This window comes from Archocentrus centrarchus, chromosome 12 (assembly GCF_007364275.1).
Source record: "Archocentrus centrarchus isolate MPI-CPG fArcCen1 chromosome 12, fArcCen1, whole genome shotgun sequence".
NCBI classification, from domain to species: domain Eukaryota; kingdom Metazoa; phylum Chordata; class Actinopteri; order Cichliformes; family Cichlidae; genus Archocentrus; species Archocentrus centrarchus.
Window position 1 is genome coordinate 22815810 of NC_044357.1, and position 17690 is coordinate 22833499.

The 17690-nt window shown below is 40.6% G+C and overlaps 1 protein-coding gene across 1 annotated transcript; it reads left to right on the forward strand.

The window, feature by feature from the left end:
• The first annotated feature begins 8116 nt into the window (after positions 1-8116).
• parm1 (prostate androgen-regulated mucin-like protein 1) lies at positions 8117-17459 on the forward strand. Its single transcript, XM_030743212.1, has 4 exons — positions 8117-8222; positions 9613-10338; positions 16047-16125; positions 16488-17459. Exons 1-4 carry the CDS (start codon positions 8192-8194, stop codon positions 16576-16578), a joined length of 927 nt encoding a protein of 308 aa, XP_030599072.1. The 5' UTR covers positions 8117-8191; the 3' UTR covers positions 16579-17459.
• The last annotated feature ends 231 nt before the right edge of the window (positions 17460-17690 follow it).

Consider the following 17690-nt stretch of genomic DNA (forward strand, 5'->3'; position numbering starts at 1 on the left):
CCTGTATGATTGGAAAATATTGTGTTTGCTCTGTTACATGCACAGAGAAAACCGACACGTCCGCTTTGGACTTAATCTAGTGATGGCTAAACTCCAACCTCAAACAGTCCATTTAAATTGCAGACCTTTCTCCACTCCAGGGATAATTACCCCCATTATTCTATTGATCAAGTGGCACCTGAAAATCCCTTTAATGTCTTACCCGCTTTGTATTTAGCAGCAGCAACACGCCTCCTGTGATGTTTAAGCAAAAAGTTCTTTTTTTGAAAAGGGCTAAAATGGCTCTGTGGGCACCGGTTCAACCTCCAGATAAACCAAATGTCCACCTGTGTCGAACTGTGGCAGAGCACCATTAAACCCCGCCTGTTGCTCCTTTGTGCTCGTAAATCCTTGTTCTTTTATCAGTGGAATAAAGCCCCCGGACCATCGGTATAAAATACAAGGAAATAGAAATTATTCCTCAAATGTGATAGAAGTATAGGTCTTGTTATTCATTCATGACAGCACCTCCTTCACCGCCCTTCCCCACAGAGGTTTCAGTGGTGCGGCCCTCATTTGTTTTGCAAACTAATTCAGAGCTATCAGCGGCCGGCCCGATTAATTAGGCAATTGGTGGGAGAGCAGAGAGAGTTTTTCACAGCAAGGTCACAGTGTGAGGTGTCCGTTATTCTCATCTCCCTCTGAGGTTTATGTAAACTTCCTGCTACATGTAAGGACTCGTTACAGCTTCTCAGTTTTGTGAAGAAACAACTATTGATTGATTTGTTTGTCTGTACATGAAGAAATCCAAAGGAGATTAGATCTCGTCTGCCTGATCAGCCCAGTCTGATGGCAAGTCTTATTTGTGTTCATGGACAGGAGCAGTCAGTGTCTCAGAATGAGTTGAAAGTAGTGTATGTGTATTTCTGAGAGCTACTGAGGTAATCTAGAAAGACCAATCTTGGAAGCAAGCAGTAAAGATACCAGATACTTACTCTGAATGGCATTACCTCGGTCTCTGGTAACACTGGGAGGAATCTTGGAGATATTTTGATCAGGATGTGTCCTAATTCATGCATTTATTTCTTCTAGGCTGGACTATTGTAATTCATTATTATCAGGTTGTCCTAAAACCTCTTCTCCTCACATACAAGGTCTTGAATAATCAGGCCCCATCTTACCTTAATGACCTCATAGTACCATATCACCCCAACAGAGCACTTCTTTCTCAGACTGCTGGCTTACTTGTGGTTCCTAGGATACTTAAGAGTAGAATGGGAGGCAGAGCCTTCAGCTTTCAGGCCCCTTTTCTGTGGAACCAGCTCCCAGCTTGGATTTGGGAGACACTCTGTCTACGTTTAAAATTAGGCTTAAACCCTTATACACCACTACTGTGTTTAATAATTATCAATTATTAAACTCCAACTCTCTCCATAGTGTACCTTTTGCTCTGCTCTCTTTTCCTCACTTCCCAGCCAGTCGCAGCAGATGGCTGCCCCTCACTGAGCCTGGTTCTCATGGGAGTTTCTTCCTCTTAAAATTGAGTTTTTCCTTCTCACTGTCACCAAATGTTTGCTCATAAAGGGTCATCTGACTGTTGGGGGGTTTTTTTCTAATATTGCTGAATCTTTACCTTACCATATAAAGCAATTAAACCAATTAACGCTTTTATTACCCAAACCAGAATTTTTTAAAAACTAAACCAAACAGCATTTGCATTGTTACTAAACCAGACCTGCAGTCTGTGGTGTCCTGCAGCCATCTGTGTATCTCCCCTGAATGTGGGGACACCTGCGCAATTTTTGTTGGCTTGCATACTTCTCCGAGCAAAGGCGTCACCTGTATATACATCCTTCAGGTAGATTAAAAGTGGACGTGAAAAAAGCAGAATTTGGAACAACTACTTGTCCCTGTTATTTATCCACACAATCAAGTATAATATTGGCCTCATATTCTCTTGCCACCTTGCACAGGGAAAGTTGCAGACATTATGTATGGGAAGCACTTATAATGCTGCTTTCTAGTCTATTTGAAGGATGGATGCACAGACAACACTGTGCAGACGAGCCCAAACAGTCACAATATATTGGAGGGTATATGGACGTCTGATGATAAAACTGACCTCACTCTGACCCTAGTGTATTTGCAAACCTGCACGCTGGTGTAAGGTGGACGGTGTCGCTCTGTCTTTCAACTCGTGTCAGTGAGCACGACTGAATCATTTTGATTTCTCGACTGCTCTTTATGATGTGCACATCCATGCACATCATAAAAATGGATAATTTACATACATGAACATGAATTATCAGATTAAATTTCCTGACCTCTTCAGGGTGTGTTATGATTTAATTTGGACTCATTGCGACTCTTAGCACATGACTGCATGAAAAATTGGGGAGAAGAAAAAAATAGTGTGAATAGTGTAATGTGCAGATATTTGTAGTCTCCATGTCTATTATAAAATAATGTCCACAGATCTCCTTAGAGATAAAAAAAAAAAATTATTTGCTTGAAAATCATGACCTTATTTTTTCTTCTTTATCAAAGCAAACAAAGTCAAAGCTGTTAGTACGCCTGTGGGTGTGCTGTAACATGGATCTATCACACTTTCCTAAAGTGTAAAAGAAAAAAATGGTAGTCAACAGCTTAACTCACTCTTTAGTGTAAATCCTGGACATTATACCACTTGTTAACTTGTAAATCTGAAGACTCAGGAGACTGTTAACTTTTCAGCTCTTTGTTTACATTGAGGCATTTCTATAACTGACCAACAGTAACTGGGACAAGAACCTCTAATCACAGTGATCATGTTTTCATTTGTGATATTCCTAAAAGGAGGCCTGTGATTGGTGCCTTGACTCTGCTGTGATTTTTGTTTTATGGATTAGAAAAAGCACAGAGCCCATCATGAATGACTATGCTGCTCTCTGCTGGCTCATGATCTAAACCACCGTGAGCCAGGCAAATAAGTATCTACACCTTACAGGGATGAGAACAAATACTTAATATTCTGTTAACAATCATCTGAAACTGAAAGATGCAAAGAGTAACCAAACCCCAAGTACTAGAGTCTGCACACTGTGTGGATGATGCTTATTTTTTCAAATTACCGTTGACACACAGAACTCTTCACGGACTTTGAGTTGTGTTGCTTCCACTTTTTGAGTCTCAACCAAATTTCAGTTTTGTTCTGAGTCATAAAAGCAGAGGTGTTAAACACACAGACCGGCTCACCAAAGGATCCCCTCCAGCATGTGAAAGCTGAAATTATCTTTATTTTTTTTTTCAGGAAAATTCACTCTAATACCTGACCAGCTGATGTCAATGTGATTACATCCAAGTGAAAAGAAAAGTAACATACAGGAGTCAAGTGCCGTGATGCTGCAATCTTATTCAAGGCCACCAGGGGGCGTGTATTTTGCTTGCAATGATGCAAAATCCAAGATTCAAGGAGACCGTCATCGTACTGCATTGTAGAAACAACACAGAGGAACGCTCAGCGGATGAAATAGAAACAGGTTATAAATATTTTTATACTAATGAGAATATAAACATGTTTAAGGCCTGGCACATCTTCAAAGGGGAGCAGGGGAGTGGTTCAAAGAGATGATGAACAGGATTATTGGGGTCTCCAATAATATTTTTCTAGTTTTCTCATCCTGTTTAATGCAGATGATCTTGTAAAAGTCTGAGAGTAAAATAAAGAGGATGTTGGGCTTTACATGACAGTGGAGGTGTGTGCAGTCCAGGAGAAGACCTCTGTATTGTTCGCCTCCAGTTATTTGAAGCTGGGGTCTCTGTCCACAGGCTTAACATTTATATTCACCTGGTCAAGTCAGTTCTTCTTGAAATCCACCACAGTCTCCTAAGTCTACTTTCTGGTGTTGAGGATAAGATTGATGGTGGAGCACCAAGCCAGGTTTAGCACCTCCTCCCTGCATGCGGTCTTGTCATTGTTGTGTTGTCTGTATAAATTTTATAATGGTACATGTTGCATGGACAGCTTGACAGTCATAGGCAAAGACTGCATACAGAAGAAGGCTCAACATGCACTCTGAGGAAGGCTAATATTTGGGATGATAGTGTAGGAAGAGTAACAGTCATATAGAAGTCTACGGAAACACAGCACTAGGCTCATTACATTGAGTTTGAAGACAGTCAAAACACAGTTCAAGACTTAATAACAATACTTCTCAAAGCAGTGGATAATGTCTTGGTGGCAACATCATGGTGGATTCACTATGACTTGTACTATACAATATATGTATGAAATGTATTGTTGCAAATACACATTTTTAAAAAGCTATTAGGTTGTTAAAGCTGCAATAAGCAAACAGAAAAAGCTAATCTCTTCATTTGTGGCTTATTATGAAAATAATAGCAGGTGGTTTAATACTCAAAGCTACAGGAGTTCACGTGACATATTGTTTCACCATGCAATCAAAATGTATGCACGTTGAGCAGCGGTTCACAAACTGTGGGGTGAAATGAAGCTGAAAGAATATGATATTTGTGTGAGAAAGATTTTTGCTCATCCTATAAAGCTGACCTTTGCTCAAAAATACTTGAACATGCAGACTGGAGTCGCTGGGGATCGACCTTCTGACTGGTGGATGACCCATTCTACCTCTACTCTACAGCAGCCCTGTAATCGAAGACTTCAGCATCAGTTGTGGGGCCTGAGACAGCCATACTGAGGGTATCCTGTGACATCATACAATGCAAAATAAAAAGAAACAAAAAAGTCAATCTGAGCTTTTAGAGCAATCTGAAGTAGGTTTTATGATATTAGAAGTTTACAAAAATTCGAACTTAGTAGAAAATGACTCAAGTGGTTGGGAGGATTCTAGTTGGTGCAGCCTCTGGTAGAGTCATCTGAAACAGTATCTTCTGGATCTCTGTATGGGAATGCAGACCTTGAGCACGATGAGAACCTGGGCCTCCATCCAATTAGACCATAAACAATAAGACCACTGGTCTCTGGAACTTGAAAAAAGGTGACTGGACTTCTTTTTGTTTCTTGAAGAAGTTTCACCTCTCATTCGACAGGCTTCTTCAGTTCTCAACCAAATGTGGAGAGACCCAGATATTTAAACCCCTGTGGGCGTAGTCCCTTGGAGGTGGTTATGACCCTCTATTGTTCATGTGTGTAAACACGTGCCAAGGTGTGAAGGGAGGCGTGGGTCATTTCAATCAGTGGTTTCAGTTGAAACCAATTTAGGACTTTGCTCCATTGTTTGATGTGGCCTATTGAGGTCACTGGAACAAAGGTGTGAATGGGAGTTGAGACGTCTGGGAAGGGAGCTCAGGACAGCACTGTAAGCGGGGGAAAGTTGGTGAGGTAATCCACCTCCTCTGTTCAATGATGGTTGTTCACAGTGGACATAGATGGCTTCTTTCACTCCTCTTTCAAACCATCTGTCTTCCCTGTCCAAAATGTGAACATTGGCATCCTCAGAGGAGTGCCCTTTCTCCTTCAGATGCAGATGTACAGCTGAGTCTTGTCCTGTCAAGGTGGCTCTTCTATGTTGTGTCATTCGTTTGTGAAGAGGCTGTTTGGTTTCTCCAATGCAGAGGTCCGAGCACTGCACTTGAAGAGTGCTCGGACCTCTGCATTGGAGAAACCAAACAGCCTCTCCAATGTAGAGGTCCGTGCTGTCCAACCTGCACTGCCAACTGCTCTAATGACATCAACAAAATCATGCCTGTAGGTACACAACTGCCAGTGACAGCCAGCACCTCTATCTTAACATCTTCATCATCTCCTTCTTCATCCTGGTCATCTATTTCCACCACAGGTCAGACTCAGGCCTCAAATAACAGATGCAACAAGAAATGCAGCTCAGACTATTCTGCCCGGCAGCGTCACCAGTATCACCAGCCCCAGCAGTGCCCAAAAGGAACAACATCACGAGTGCCATCCAAACAACCACCACCTGTATCACCCCTATCACTGCAACCACTGCTCTAATCAGTGGCATCACAATCACAACCAACACCACCAGTACCCAAAACACTAGTACAACTTCCATCACCAGAATTACCAGCAATACCAATCTGACACTGAGAACAGGCAAGTCCAAGGCTCTAGGCTCAGGTATGTACCACGATATATAGTATATTAGCATACTGGTCCATACTATAATGAGAAGAAACTGGCTGGTATCTTAATGTGACTCTTATTAGAAGATTGGTAATCCCTTAAAATATACAAATTTTTCTGTTCTTGTTTATCTCATGAGCTCCAGTATGAAACCAGAGTGGGACTAGTGTACTAGTTCTCTGACAGATGATAGATTTCATCCTACATGTTCATGTCCATCTGAAATCTGACAAACTTTATATTAAAGATCATAGATGGCTCACCTATGGTGAGCTTTCTGACAGATATTAGATGCTGGGGTATTTTAGTATGGACTAGTATGATTTCAGCAATGGACTGAATTCAATCCCAACCGTGCCAGAAGCAATGCTGTTAGTATGGCTACTAATGAACAAGACAAAAGGCAGACAGTGTACCCGGGCAGGATTAAACGTGGTCATTTATTAAACAGCTGCATAATTTTACCTCTTTATGTAATGCAATTACAGTACAGTGAAAAAGTCTTCAGTCATCCTTAATTTCTTTATATTTTGCTAGAAAAATGGGAAGTAGATGGAAAAGTGTGTACAATTAGAATACATTTGAAAGTCAATATTTTCCATGACCACTTTTATTCTTCAACAGTCTCAGATGTGATTTTCTATCCAAGTGTGCTTTTGCTGCATTGTGTTTGGGATCATCCTCATGCCCAAAAATGAAGCTGTTAATCAGATGCTTTCTTGGTGGTTCTGTATGGTGGGACAAAATCTGACTGCGTTTTTCTGAGTTCATAATTTCATCAATTTTGACAAGTCCTCCAACACCATAGGTTGAAATGGAGACCCAAACATGACAGAGCCTCCACTGTGTTTTACAGGTGGCTGAAGACACTCATGTACGTACCTCTCTCCTGACCTCCTCTGTACATATTGACATTGATTTGAACCAAAATTATCAAATATATTTGGCTCCATCCCTCCATCAGACCGAATGGCTTCTTCACAGCAACGTTTCCACTGAGAACGTTTCTGATGATGCTTCAGTGAACAGTAAATGGATTAACTGAAGAGCCAGATGCATCTCTCAGGGTCTGAATCAGGTCTTTGCTGGACTTTTTTCCTATTTCTTAAGGACATGGTTTTTTGATACTGTTCATCTGCTCTACAGAGTTTTTTAGGCCCGCCACATCTTTTGTCCTCCATTTGTCCAGTTTCCTCAGTTTTGTTAATGACACACTGCACACCACGCTGAGATATGCCAGGTTATCAGTTAGTAGTCCTTTAGGAATCACCTTGTTGGTGCAAAAATATTATCTTATGTCTGTCAAACTGTTATCTTTAACATTCTCTTTACATTCAGTAAAGAAATTGGAACAAATGATGTGTTTTTGAGAAAGGCTGCTAGCACAATTCAATAATTTTTCTGTAAATGAGTGAGAAAGCAGGCAATGTCCAAAGAAAAACTTCAGACCGTCAGAAAACCTGGAGAACTATTGTTCAAGACCACTTTTAAAAATTACAAGAAAGTCTGGCTCCTTGGAAGCAAAATATAAAGAAATGAGAAATGGCTCAAGACTTTTGCACAGCACTGTAACTTATTCATTTTCACGTTATTATTTCACCATATTACTGTTGGAGGGTTTAACCTTGTCTAAATGAGTGTGGCGCTCTCTGCTGGTACAAATCATTCATTACAATTAAGATGTCACTTGTTTACTGTTTGATCAATAATTTGCATTTAAACTGAAAATAAATAAATAAACCACATTTAAACGTAGTTAGGGTGGAATAAATGACACAGACACTAATAAAACTTCAGAAAAAGTTTATTTGGTGATATATTACAGTAATAAAATGCAATCTTTGAAGTATTACAGGAACAGCTAAGACCAAAAATGTAAAATTTAGATGAAGTCATTTCAAAAAATTAACTTTAGCACAGCCTCATGACATGACTGCACTGTTTTATGAGGTTTTGAAACTGACATCATGTAGCCTCGCCCCCCCCAGGCTTTTATAATTAGTCACCTACAGTCAGAGGCAGCCACACACACTACAGCTGTCTAAAGGGAGCAGCAAAGCTACAGCCACACAAGGGTTTGTGAAGACATACAGCGAAAGAAAAACTACAATGAGGATCAGCCGTCAAACTCTGATAACATGTGAGTAAACTCTGACATCAAAAACGGGCTCTTTATAATGTGTGTGTGGAGTAAGGGACTGAAATGCCATCTGAATCATTTGAATCAGTGTTGTTTTGCTGAAACCAGCATTTGCAGTATCTTTAAAACAAAACAAAAAAAAGCCTCTTTTCACTGGTTCAGACAGTTTGTTAGACGTTAACTTTCAGTATAAGAAGGTTAAACTTAGACCAGCCTCCCCTGCCAGAGGTTACAAGACAAACAGTTCTTTAATGTTTGATTTGTTAAGGAAGTGAATGACATATTTCTACCGGTCTGAGCTGAGTGATGATGATATGTGGTGCTAAACCTCAGAGACAGGAAATGTTTTTCAACTGCACTGTCTCTAAACCTGTGGGTCAGATCTATATCAGAGGATACTGTGTCACGACTTTAAGGAGACAGACACCCTCTCTATTTTTGAGATGAGGCTTAAAACTTTCCTTTATGATAAAGCTTATAGTTATGGCTGGATCAGCTGAACCACCCCTTAGTTATGCTGCTATAGGCCTAGCCTGCGGGGGAGGGGGGGGGGGGGTTCCCATGCGGCGCTGAGTGTTTCTTCTTATTCACCTTTTTTACTCTGTTTATACTCCACTCTGCATTTAATCATTAGTTATTATTAATCTCTCTTCCACAGCATGTCTTTTGTCCTGTCTCTCCCCCCCTCAGCAGATGACCCCCCCTCCCTGAGCCTGGTTCTGCTGGAGGTTTCTTCCTGTTAAAAGGGAGTTTTTCCTTCCCACTGTCACCAAGTGCTGCTCATAGGGGGTCGTTTTGACTGTTGGGTTCTCTGTAATTATTGTGGAGTCTTTACCTACAATATAAAGCACCTTGAGACGACTGTTGTGATTTGGTATAAATTAATAGAACTGAATTGAATTGAATCCTGATTCTTGGACAAGAAACCCTTCTTGGGAAATATTAACTTAAGGTATACCCCCTTAACAACATTTTCTTAAGTGCTGGAAACCCAGTTTGGCATCCTTTTAAGGCAGGAGAATGAACAAAAAAAACACCAAAGTCCACATTTGGAGGCAGGAGGAATGTCAAATAGCACGATCTTAAATCCTCGTTAGATGCCAAACCTTTCAAACTCTGTGTTGCAGGTTTGCAGTGACTCTTAGAAACATGTTGTCTCCGAGAACAAACAGCAAACACCGGAGTAAACTGACCCCAATGAGTGAAATAAGGGAATGGCCCCTTCAAGATAGGAAATAAATTAAACAAATCACATCACTGAGAGGACTGAATAATTATTCTACTACAGCCTTGTTACAAGCTAATTGGAACATTTGGAGTGGGATCATTGTGGGAATTCACTCTGATTATTCTTTGACAAGTAAAAATCATCTTTTGTCTTGGATCGCAGGTCTACTGTTGTTGTGTGCAGTAAAATCCAACACGGCAACAGCAGCAGCAGCAAAAACACCACCACCACCATCAACTTCTGTCAGCCTTACTGGGACTTCAACTGACCAACTTTCATCATCATCATCATCTCAAACTAACCCTACCACTGCTATCACCACTAAAAACACCCAAGACACCAGCAGCACCGCCTCCAGCACCCAAGCTACCGACAGCACCGCTTCCAGCACCCAAGCTACCGACAGCACCGCTTCCAGCACCCAAACTACCGACAGCACCGCCTCCAGCACCCAAGCTACCGCCAGCACCGCCTCCAGCACCCAAGCTACCGACAGCACCGCTTCCAGCACCCAAACTACCGACAGCACCGCCTCCAGCACCCAAGCAACTGACAGCACCGCCTCCAACACCCAAGCTACTGACAACACCGCCACCAGCACCCAAGCACCGAGCAGCACCGCCTCCAACACCCAAGCTACCGACAGCACCGCCTCCAACACCCAAGCTACCGACAGCACCGCCTCCAGCACCCAAGCACTGAGCAGCACCGCCTCCAACACCCAAGCTACCGACAGCACCGCCTCCAACACCCAAACGCCGAGCAGCACCACCTCCAGTGCCCAAGCCACCAGCAACACCATCGCCAGCACCCAAACTACCCCCACCACTTCCAGAATAGCTACCACTCTGGAGCAGGATGGACACAAGCCCAAGGCTCTAAGCTCAGGTATTGTAGTATAAAGTAGTAATAGTGTAAAGTAGTTTAAAGTGCAAAAGTTTAAGACACTTCATTCTGGGTCTTTTCACATTCACCCAGTTCCTTCACTGGGCTTTCTATTTGATGAAACATCAATTCTGCTACATGACAATAAGCGAAAATATACTTTACAGCCAAGTCACAAAGAAGTATCTTCAGTGACAAGAAGAATCATGTTGACACTTTGAAAAATGGAATCTAGCATAATTATCTTTTTAAAGACAAACCAAAAGCCTGAATGCAAACATTAAATTATCCATCTGTTTTGAAAAGTCCATTCAATTCCATTTTATCAGGCAAACTGGTAGCTGCTAACAGAGAAGTCAGAGGAATAAAAGTGGTGAATATACACTGACTGGTTACCTTATTGATAGCTAATACCAACTTTGACCCCTTTATTCCTTCAGTTCTGCCTGAATTCTTCATGGTATAGATTCAAACATTCTGCAGAGATTTTAGTCCAGATTGACATGATCACAGACTTGCTGTGGATTTGTTAGCTGCGCATGGATGATGGGACTCGCCTGTACCATCACAAGTGAAAGGCAGCCTTGAGATCTGGTGACTGTAGAGGCCATCTGTGTACAGTGAACTCATGAAAATTGAAATCATTTGAGCTTTGTGATATGGTGCATTATCCTGCTGGAAGCAGCCATCTGAACATAGGTACACTTGGTCATAAAGAGCTCACGTTATTTATGCCAAATTCTGATCTTACCACCGTCCAAATGTTGCAGCAGAAATCAAACCTCATCAGAGCAGCCAATTTTGGTTATTTCATGTGAATTGTAGCCTCAGTTTCCTGTTCTTGGCTGACAGGAGTGGCACCCGGTGTGGTCTTCTGCTGCTATAACCCATCTGCTTCAAGGTTTGATGTAATATGCATTCAGAGATGCATACATTGGTTGTATTGAGTGGTTACTTGGGGTACTGATGCCTTTCTATTAGCTTGAAGCATTTTGGCCATTCTCCTCTGACTTCTGGCATCAACAAGGCAATTTCGCCCATATTTTCTCTTTTTCAGACTGTTCTCTGTAAACCCTAGATATGGCTGTGCAGGAGAATCCCAGTAGATCAGCAGTTTCTATTTAACACAAGAACCATGCCACATTCAAAGCCACTTAAATCAGCCTCCCTTCCCCATCCTGAAGCTCAGTTTGAACTTCAGCAGCTCATCTGGATCATGTCTATATACCTAAAAAGCATTGGGTGGTTGCCATATGTAGACTGGTTAGATCATTTGGGTTGATGAGCAGTTGAACAGGTGTGCCTAGTAAAGTGGCCAGTGATTGTATGTTAAAATTTTATTCATAACTACTAAAATGTCAAACTCAGTCATTCATTTCAGTTTGGACCAAAGAAACAAAAATTCTCTGCCAGCAGAGGTGGATGTTTATTTATCTTTAATGCTAGCAATATGACCTCTTACCCCGTGTCCACACTGTAGTCAAGAACACGAGAACTACGTTCTGTTGACCATCCTTAAACATTTGGCTGTAGGTCTCGAATGAAGGTAGTTTACATAAAGCATAAGTAGTCTACAAAAGTAAATACTTACTTTGGACACTTTGAATGAGGGTACCGTGTTTACCTGAGACACTACCATATATTTGATCAGTATAGCTCCTGTTCAGACAGCACCACATTACATTGAGCCAAACTTGCAGCAGGGTACCTGTTATTGCTGTGTTTATTAATAATGCCTTAGTTTTATATAGCGCTTTTCAAGGTACCCAAAGATGCTTTACAGTTTCAAACACCATTCATTCATTCCATGATAAGCTACTAATGTAGCCACAGCTGAACTGGGGCAGTCTGACAGAAGCGTGGCTGCCAGTTCGCACCTACGGCCCCTCCACCACCAAACACTTAACCCACATTCATGATTAGGCAATGTGGGTTAAGTGTCTTGCCCAGGGACACAATGACAGCATGCGCTCAGACGGGGACTCGCACCAGCGACCCTCCGGTTGCAAGGTGAGCACCTACCCACTGCGCCACTGCCACCCCACATGTTCTGTCAAGACACCCACTGCGCCATCTGCGGTTTTATTGAAACGATTGATGACATTATACTCTTATCTTTATTGTCCCAGTAAGTCACTGTTTGTTTTTAATCAAAGAATAGTTACAATATAGTGCTCGTCAATAGTATGCTAGGTTCCTGACCTGAATCTGATGTAAACCATCGGCCTGTTTTTAACCCCCACCCCTGAAGGCATCTCTGAGCTTGTTAAATATATCATTTAGAAACAGTGCAGTACATGTGCTCGTGAAAGCAGAATACATTCACAGCTCCGGCCCTTCTTCTGCCAGTCTGTGACCTCTTTTGGTTCAGTCTGTGGTTAATATGTGAACGGTTTCCTTTCTCACTTCCTTGTTTGTGCGATAGTAAAAATCTTTACCAGCTAAATAAATGCCGGTGCTTACTCTGCTTGTTCCACTATTTACAAAAACACTAAGTGTACAATATCCAGTCAGTCATTCTCACTGTCAGACAGCACAGCTCACTCACACTGAGACTCTGACAGGTAGCCTGGTAGTTCTTTACATTTGAACCAACTAACCTGATTAAAGCCAACATAACTCCAAGTATTTTTTATTTTTTTTTTACAGGAAATGTGTTGACACTTGTGTGCAGGTCCTCCTGCTTATTTCCTGTTATCAGTGGATGCTGCACCTGATAATGTGTGTGACTCAGAGCTTTTATGGCGTCAAACTATGGCTGTGGCTTTTAACTGAACTATTTCTGAGCAAGGTTTGCTATTAAATGCACTGCAAATCCTCCAGTTACTCAAATAGCACCAGAATGCAATAAATTCCAATAATTTCCCTTTTTGTGGGATCAAAAAAGGAACCATCTATGTTGAAAATTATTCATTATTTATCTATTTGCAATTCCCAAACTACAAGTTTGCATTTGGGGAAAAAAATGCAGGAAATGATAATTTCCAAAGGATGATTTGTGGTGTTGAGTAGCTCTCACCACCCAGTCACAAACCATTCTTTGGAAATAATAGAATTAATTTTCAGTGTCTCTGCAGTGAAAACCTTTGTCTTACATTCCACCCATCAAACATTTAAGGATTGAGGTCAAAGATCAGACAGCTTTTCATAATGGGCTCAATGCTGATAATCTAAGGCTCACAGACAGCACTGAGCAGGTCATTTAATGTTGAAATTAAGGTTTGTAAGAGCATTAAGAGCAGCCTTAAGGAGGTGTTTATTGATCATATCTGAATATTTTAATAGGCTTTGTCTCTGCGCTAACACATAAAAACAAGGAAGCAGTCTGACTTGATCCACTTTCTCACGCAGAGATTACTAATCAGTACCAAAGCTCAGAGGTTACTCACTTTAGTCAGTGGAGAGAAAAAATTATCTTAAGTTCATAGTGCACCGTGACACAAAAGGACCGCATGTCTTCCTTTACAAGTGAAGACTTTTAGCTTACCTTTGTTTAGCCACACAGAGCAGCACAGTCGGCCGCTGACATACTAAACATCGGGCGCAGCCTCGTGAAACACCTGGATGGGGAAAGCACATCCCGTTTTGTTTTAGACTGTATTGATTCTAGTTGCTGTCGGTACAGTTCTTTGGTTACTGCTGTCAGTCCAACAGTTGATTCATCGAATGGATTTGTTCTGATTTCAGCTCTAACTCAGAGAATCCTTCAACTTTTAATCAATCACTGTCATCAAAACTTTAATCTGTGCAGTACTTTGGTTTATGACCAAATGCCTGCACAGGGTGTATTCACTCTAGGTGATCCATAACTAGCTTGAACAGGTCTGACATCAAACACTAACCACCAGTATTTTTTTTATTTATCGTAATCACTACTTATCATGTGTACTATGCACTGACCTACCTGAGAAGGTGAGCCCAGGTGTTTACTTTGACTTGAGAACAGCAGTCATGTAGTGTGACTGCTAACCACCCCTGAGCAACAGCAGCTAAAAATCACTGAAGTAAATAACAAATCAATGACATGTGTGAGAAAACATGTTTCTAGTGTGTCCAAGATTTACTCAAATTAATCCACAACATGCAGAATATCATGAAGCTTGTGAATGTCATAAAGCAACTGTACCAACCTGGTGTGAGCACAAACTAAGGCAGCGTATGGGTGACATGCTAAAGTTACCACACTGCCGTTCATGGGGAGCGTTTGTGTAAAGCCTCACAGTGCAGCTAGCAGAACATTTATTCTTGTTCAAGCCTGAAAATTAGACAACATGTGAAAAATGTGAGAACCCCACAGAAATGGAAGACAACGAGCAACAAGCACTACAGAACAGAAACATGTTAACCCTTTTGGTCACCGTGTACACAGTTGTGTACATTTCTTTCTATAGTTTGTTGTACTGTAATATTAATTTTCTGAGATTTAAAAAGATTATGTAGGTAGAAGATTATTTTTCCACCAAAGTTCCTGTATCGTAACAGTAAACATATTACACAAATATTATACAACTGTGAGCTTTAGAAGTACTTTTCTACTTTCACATGACTTTGTTAAAATAAAGACTGAAGTGGTTTTGCTCAGTGCAGGAGTTTATCTCTGAATGATTGTAGATATTGATTCTGTAGGTGAGGGAGAAAATTTTTGTACCAGAAGCTTTCTGGTTTCCAGTTATGATGAGCTTAGTTCTAAATATCAGTCACGTTTGAACAGGCTTTGGACGCATGCAAGTAAATAGTCTCTACACAAAGTAAAACAGGAACTGCTTTTGCTTGAAGTACAATATCAAAACCCTCAGCTATTGTCTGATGATTTTGCTTTTGATGATTTTAAATTTATCTGAGTCCATAAACGGCATTCAGGGGACAAAACAGGAAATTTTAGCCTGGATGAGAGTGTATATATATATAATTGTTTACAAGCATGTTTTACCAAGCTGTGCTACAGAAGCTACAAAAGTAACAATATAAAGGATTTGTAGTCTGTGATGTAGTTTATATGAGGACAAGAAATCAAACAATATATGAAGAAAATGAGAAAGGTAGTGCTTGGACCCACCTGGGACAGGCAATTATTCTATCACAGGACTGATAGCATTGTGGCGCGCAGAGAGTTCAATTGTAACACAAGATTCAAGACAGACAAAGTAACTCTTTATTAGATAATCTGACAAAGTCTCAAATACAAAGTCCACAAAGGAAAGCACAACACAAATCCACAGTAATCACTTAGGCCAAAGCACACAACTGGGACAGTACAGAAACACTTCAACAAAGGGAAGACAGGACTATTTATACACAGAGAATTGACTGGGGATGACAAACAGGTGAGGAAAACGACACAGGTGAAAGTAATTAACAACAGGTGAATCAGGGGAAGACAGACAGGAAGTGCAAAAGAAAATTCACCTTCAAAGTACAACAATAATAACCAAAAGAGACCAATGCAAAACTTAACAAGAAGTACAGAGAAACACAAAGAAGTCAAGGCTTAAACAGAGCGAGACAGAAGGAGGCACAAATAGAAATACTGAGGAGACAAATAAGAAAGAAGATGTCAAACAACAGATGTGAAATCAAAAACTTAGAATCCAAGCAAAACCAAGAGAAGATCAGGAATCCAAAAATCCCTCAGCAAGTCAAAATCCTGGTATGCAAACCATGCCCTACAACCGAAACGCTCGACTCATTGTCTCTTTCTACGTCCTCTCCAGGAAGCGTTGTAGCCATCGTTTTTTTGTTCATCGTCCTGGTTATTGTCGTGCTGGGAGGGCTGTACTACTACAAGATCAGGTGAGTCTACTTGTGTTATAGAAGATGAATGTTCATTTGTTCACAGCAAAATTTGATTGCACCAATTAGATTATTTCATGTCTCCAAGCAGCCTCCATATGTGTGTATAACCAAGAGGATAGTTCCCTGGTTACATTTACTCCTGATTGTAGTTTGTAACTGTCATCTAATCTTAATCTGACATCTGGATTCAAAACACCAAGATATGAATAAAAACAAAGACGGGGGTTAGTTTTTGGTTATCGAACAGGACTTCACAAACCAGCGGCTGACATCATGATGGCTGCATCCATTTTTATAGTTTCTCTACACTCAGCTTTGCCTCTCTCACTCTGTTTTGTTTTTTTAATTTTCCATTTCAGACGGTCGAGCTACGGTCGTCTCCTGGACAGCCAAGACTACAGCATGGCAGGAAACTTCAACAACCCGATGTATGACCCCGATGATGACTGACCTCTGATCCCAGAGAAACCCAAAGTCCTCAGCCTGCAAATGGAGCCGATCCGATCAGAGTGCTAACAGCATGACAGGGACGAGTTCAGGACGGGCAGCGCTCGAATGCACTGAATTACTCAAACTGCTATTATATTTCCAAAAAGAAAAATAAAATGTAAAAAGAAAAAATCCTTCAAAATAATAATAATAATAATAATAATGTATGTATTTGAAATGCAATAGCAGATACTTACTCAGGTACTTTTTCAAAGAGCTCTTGCTCCATGAACTCTCATATCTGATTGCCTCTGATCACATTACTAAAAGTGGAACGTCACAGGTTACCTTGTGTGTTTGTAGAAGTATTGTGATTTTTTTTTAAGTGTTGTGAAGATCAGTCCCAGTGTGACATTAAAGGAGGTACTAAAAAAAAAGCGTGGTTGTAAATTATGAAGAGCCAGCAGTGAAAAATTCCCAAACTCAGTGCCAATAAAATGGTACGAAACATTTTTAATCTTTATAATATTTTCATATTACCTTTGAATGGATTTTTTTTAGCAACCTGATTTTAACAATGTCAAGTGGCCGTGTTAAGTGATGTAAAAGACAAATGTAGCTAAAATGTTTTGGTTTTATCATAATTTTTCATATTATGTGTGTAAACATGACAAAGTGAGTGATGCAGAGGAAGAGCGGGCCGGGCTTTTGAAAGATGGATACAAGGTATCCTTGTAGTCATCCAGCAAAACAAAGCAAACTCCTTACATCAGTCATGTTACAGCATCACCGGTTTTTGCATAAACATCCTAAAATTTCATTTACATTAAATGTGTCCTTAGTAAAACACATAATAAGGAGGTGCCTCTCTCTTGAATCTAATCAGCTGCATCTACTATTTATAACTGATTTTTTTTTTTTAATTACTCATTGTTATTTTAGGATGTATTTTTTTCATATTTCTGTGATCATCCAGGCTGCTGTTTTCCTTGTAATTAGGATTTAATGAATGAGATAATTGTGTGTGTGAATAAATTGTTGAATAAAAGTGTTACTGACATTATGCCAGCATGGCTGTTAGGGTGGGAATGTCATCCATTGATAATAAAAATCAAAAATGTGAGCGATACTGT

Excerpts from the sequence above, each read along its gene's own strand:
- parm1 (XM_030743212.1), top strand. The coding sequence starts at position 8,192 with ATGAGGATCAGCCGTCAAACTCTGATAACAT. Across the intron at positions 10,339-16,046 it reads GCCCAAGGCTCTAAGCTCAG|GAAGCGTTGTAGCCATCGTT; the intron begins GTATTGTAGTAT and ends CGTCCTCTCCAG. Across the intron at positions 16,126-16,487 it reads CTGTACTACTACAAGATCAG|ACGGTCGAGCTACGGTCGTC; the intron begins GTGAGTCTACTT and ends TTTCCATTTCAG.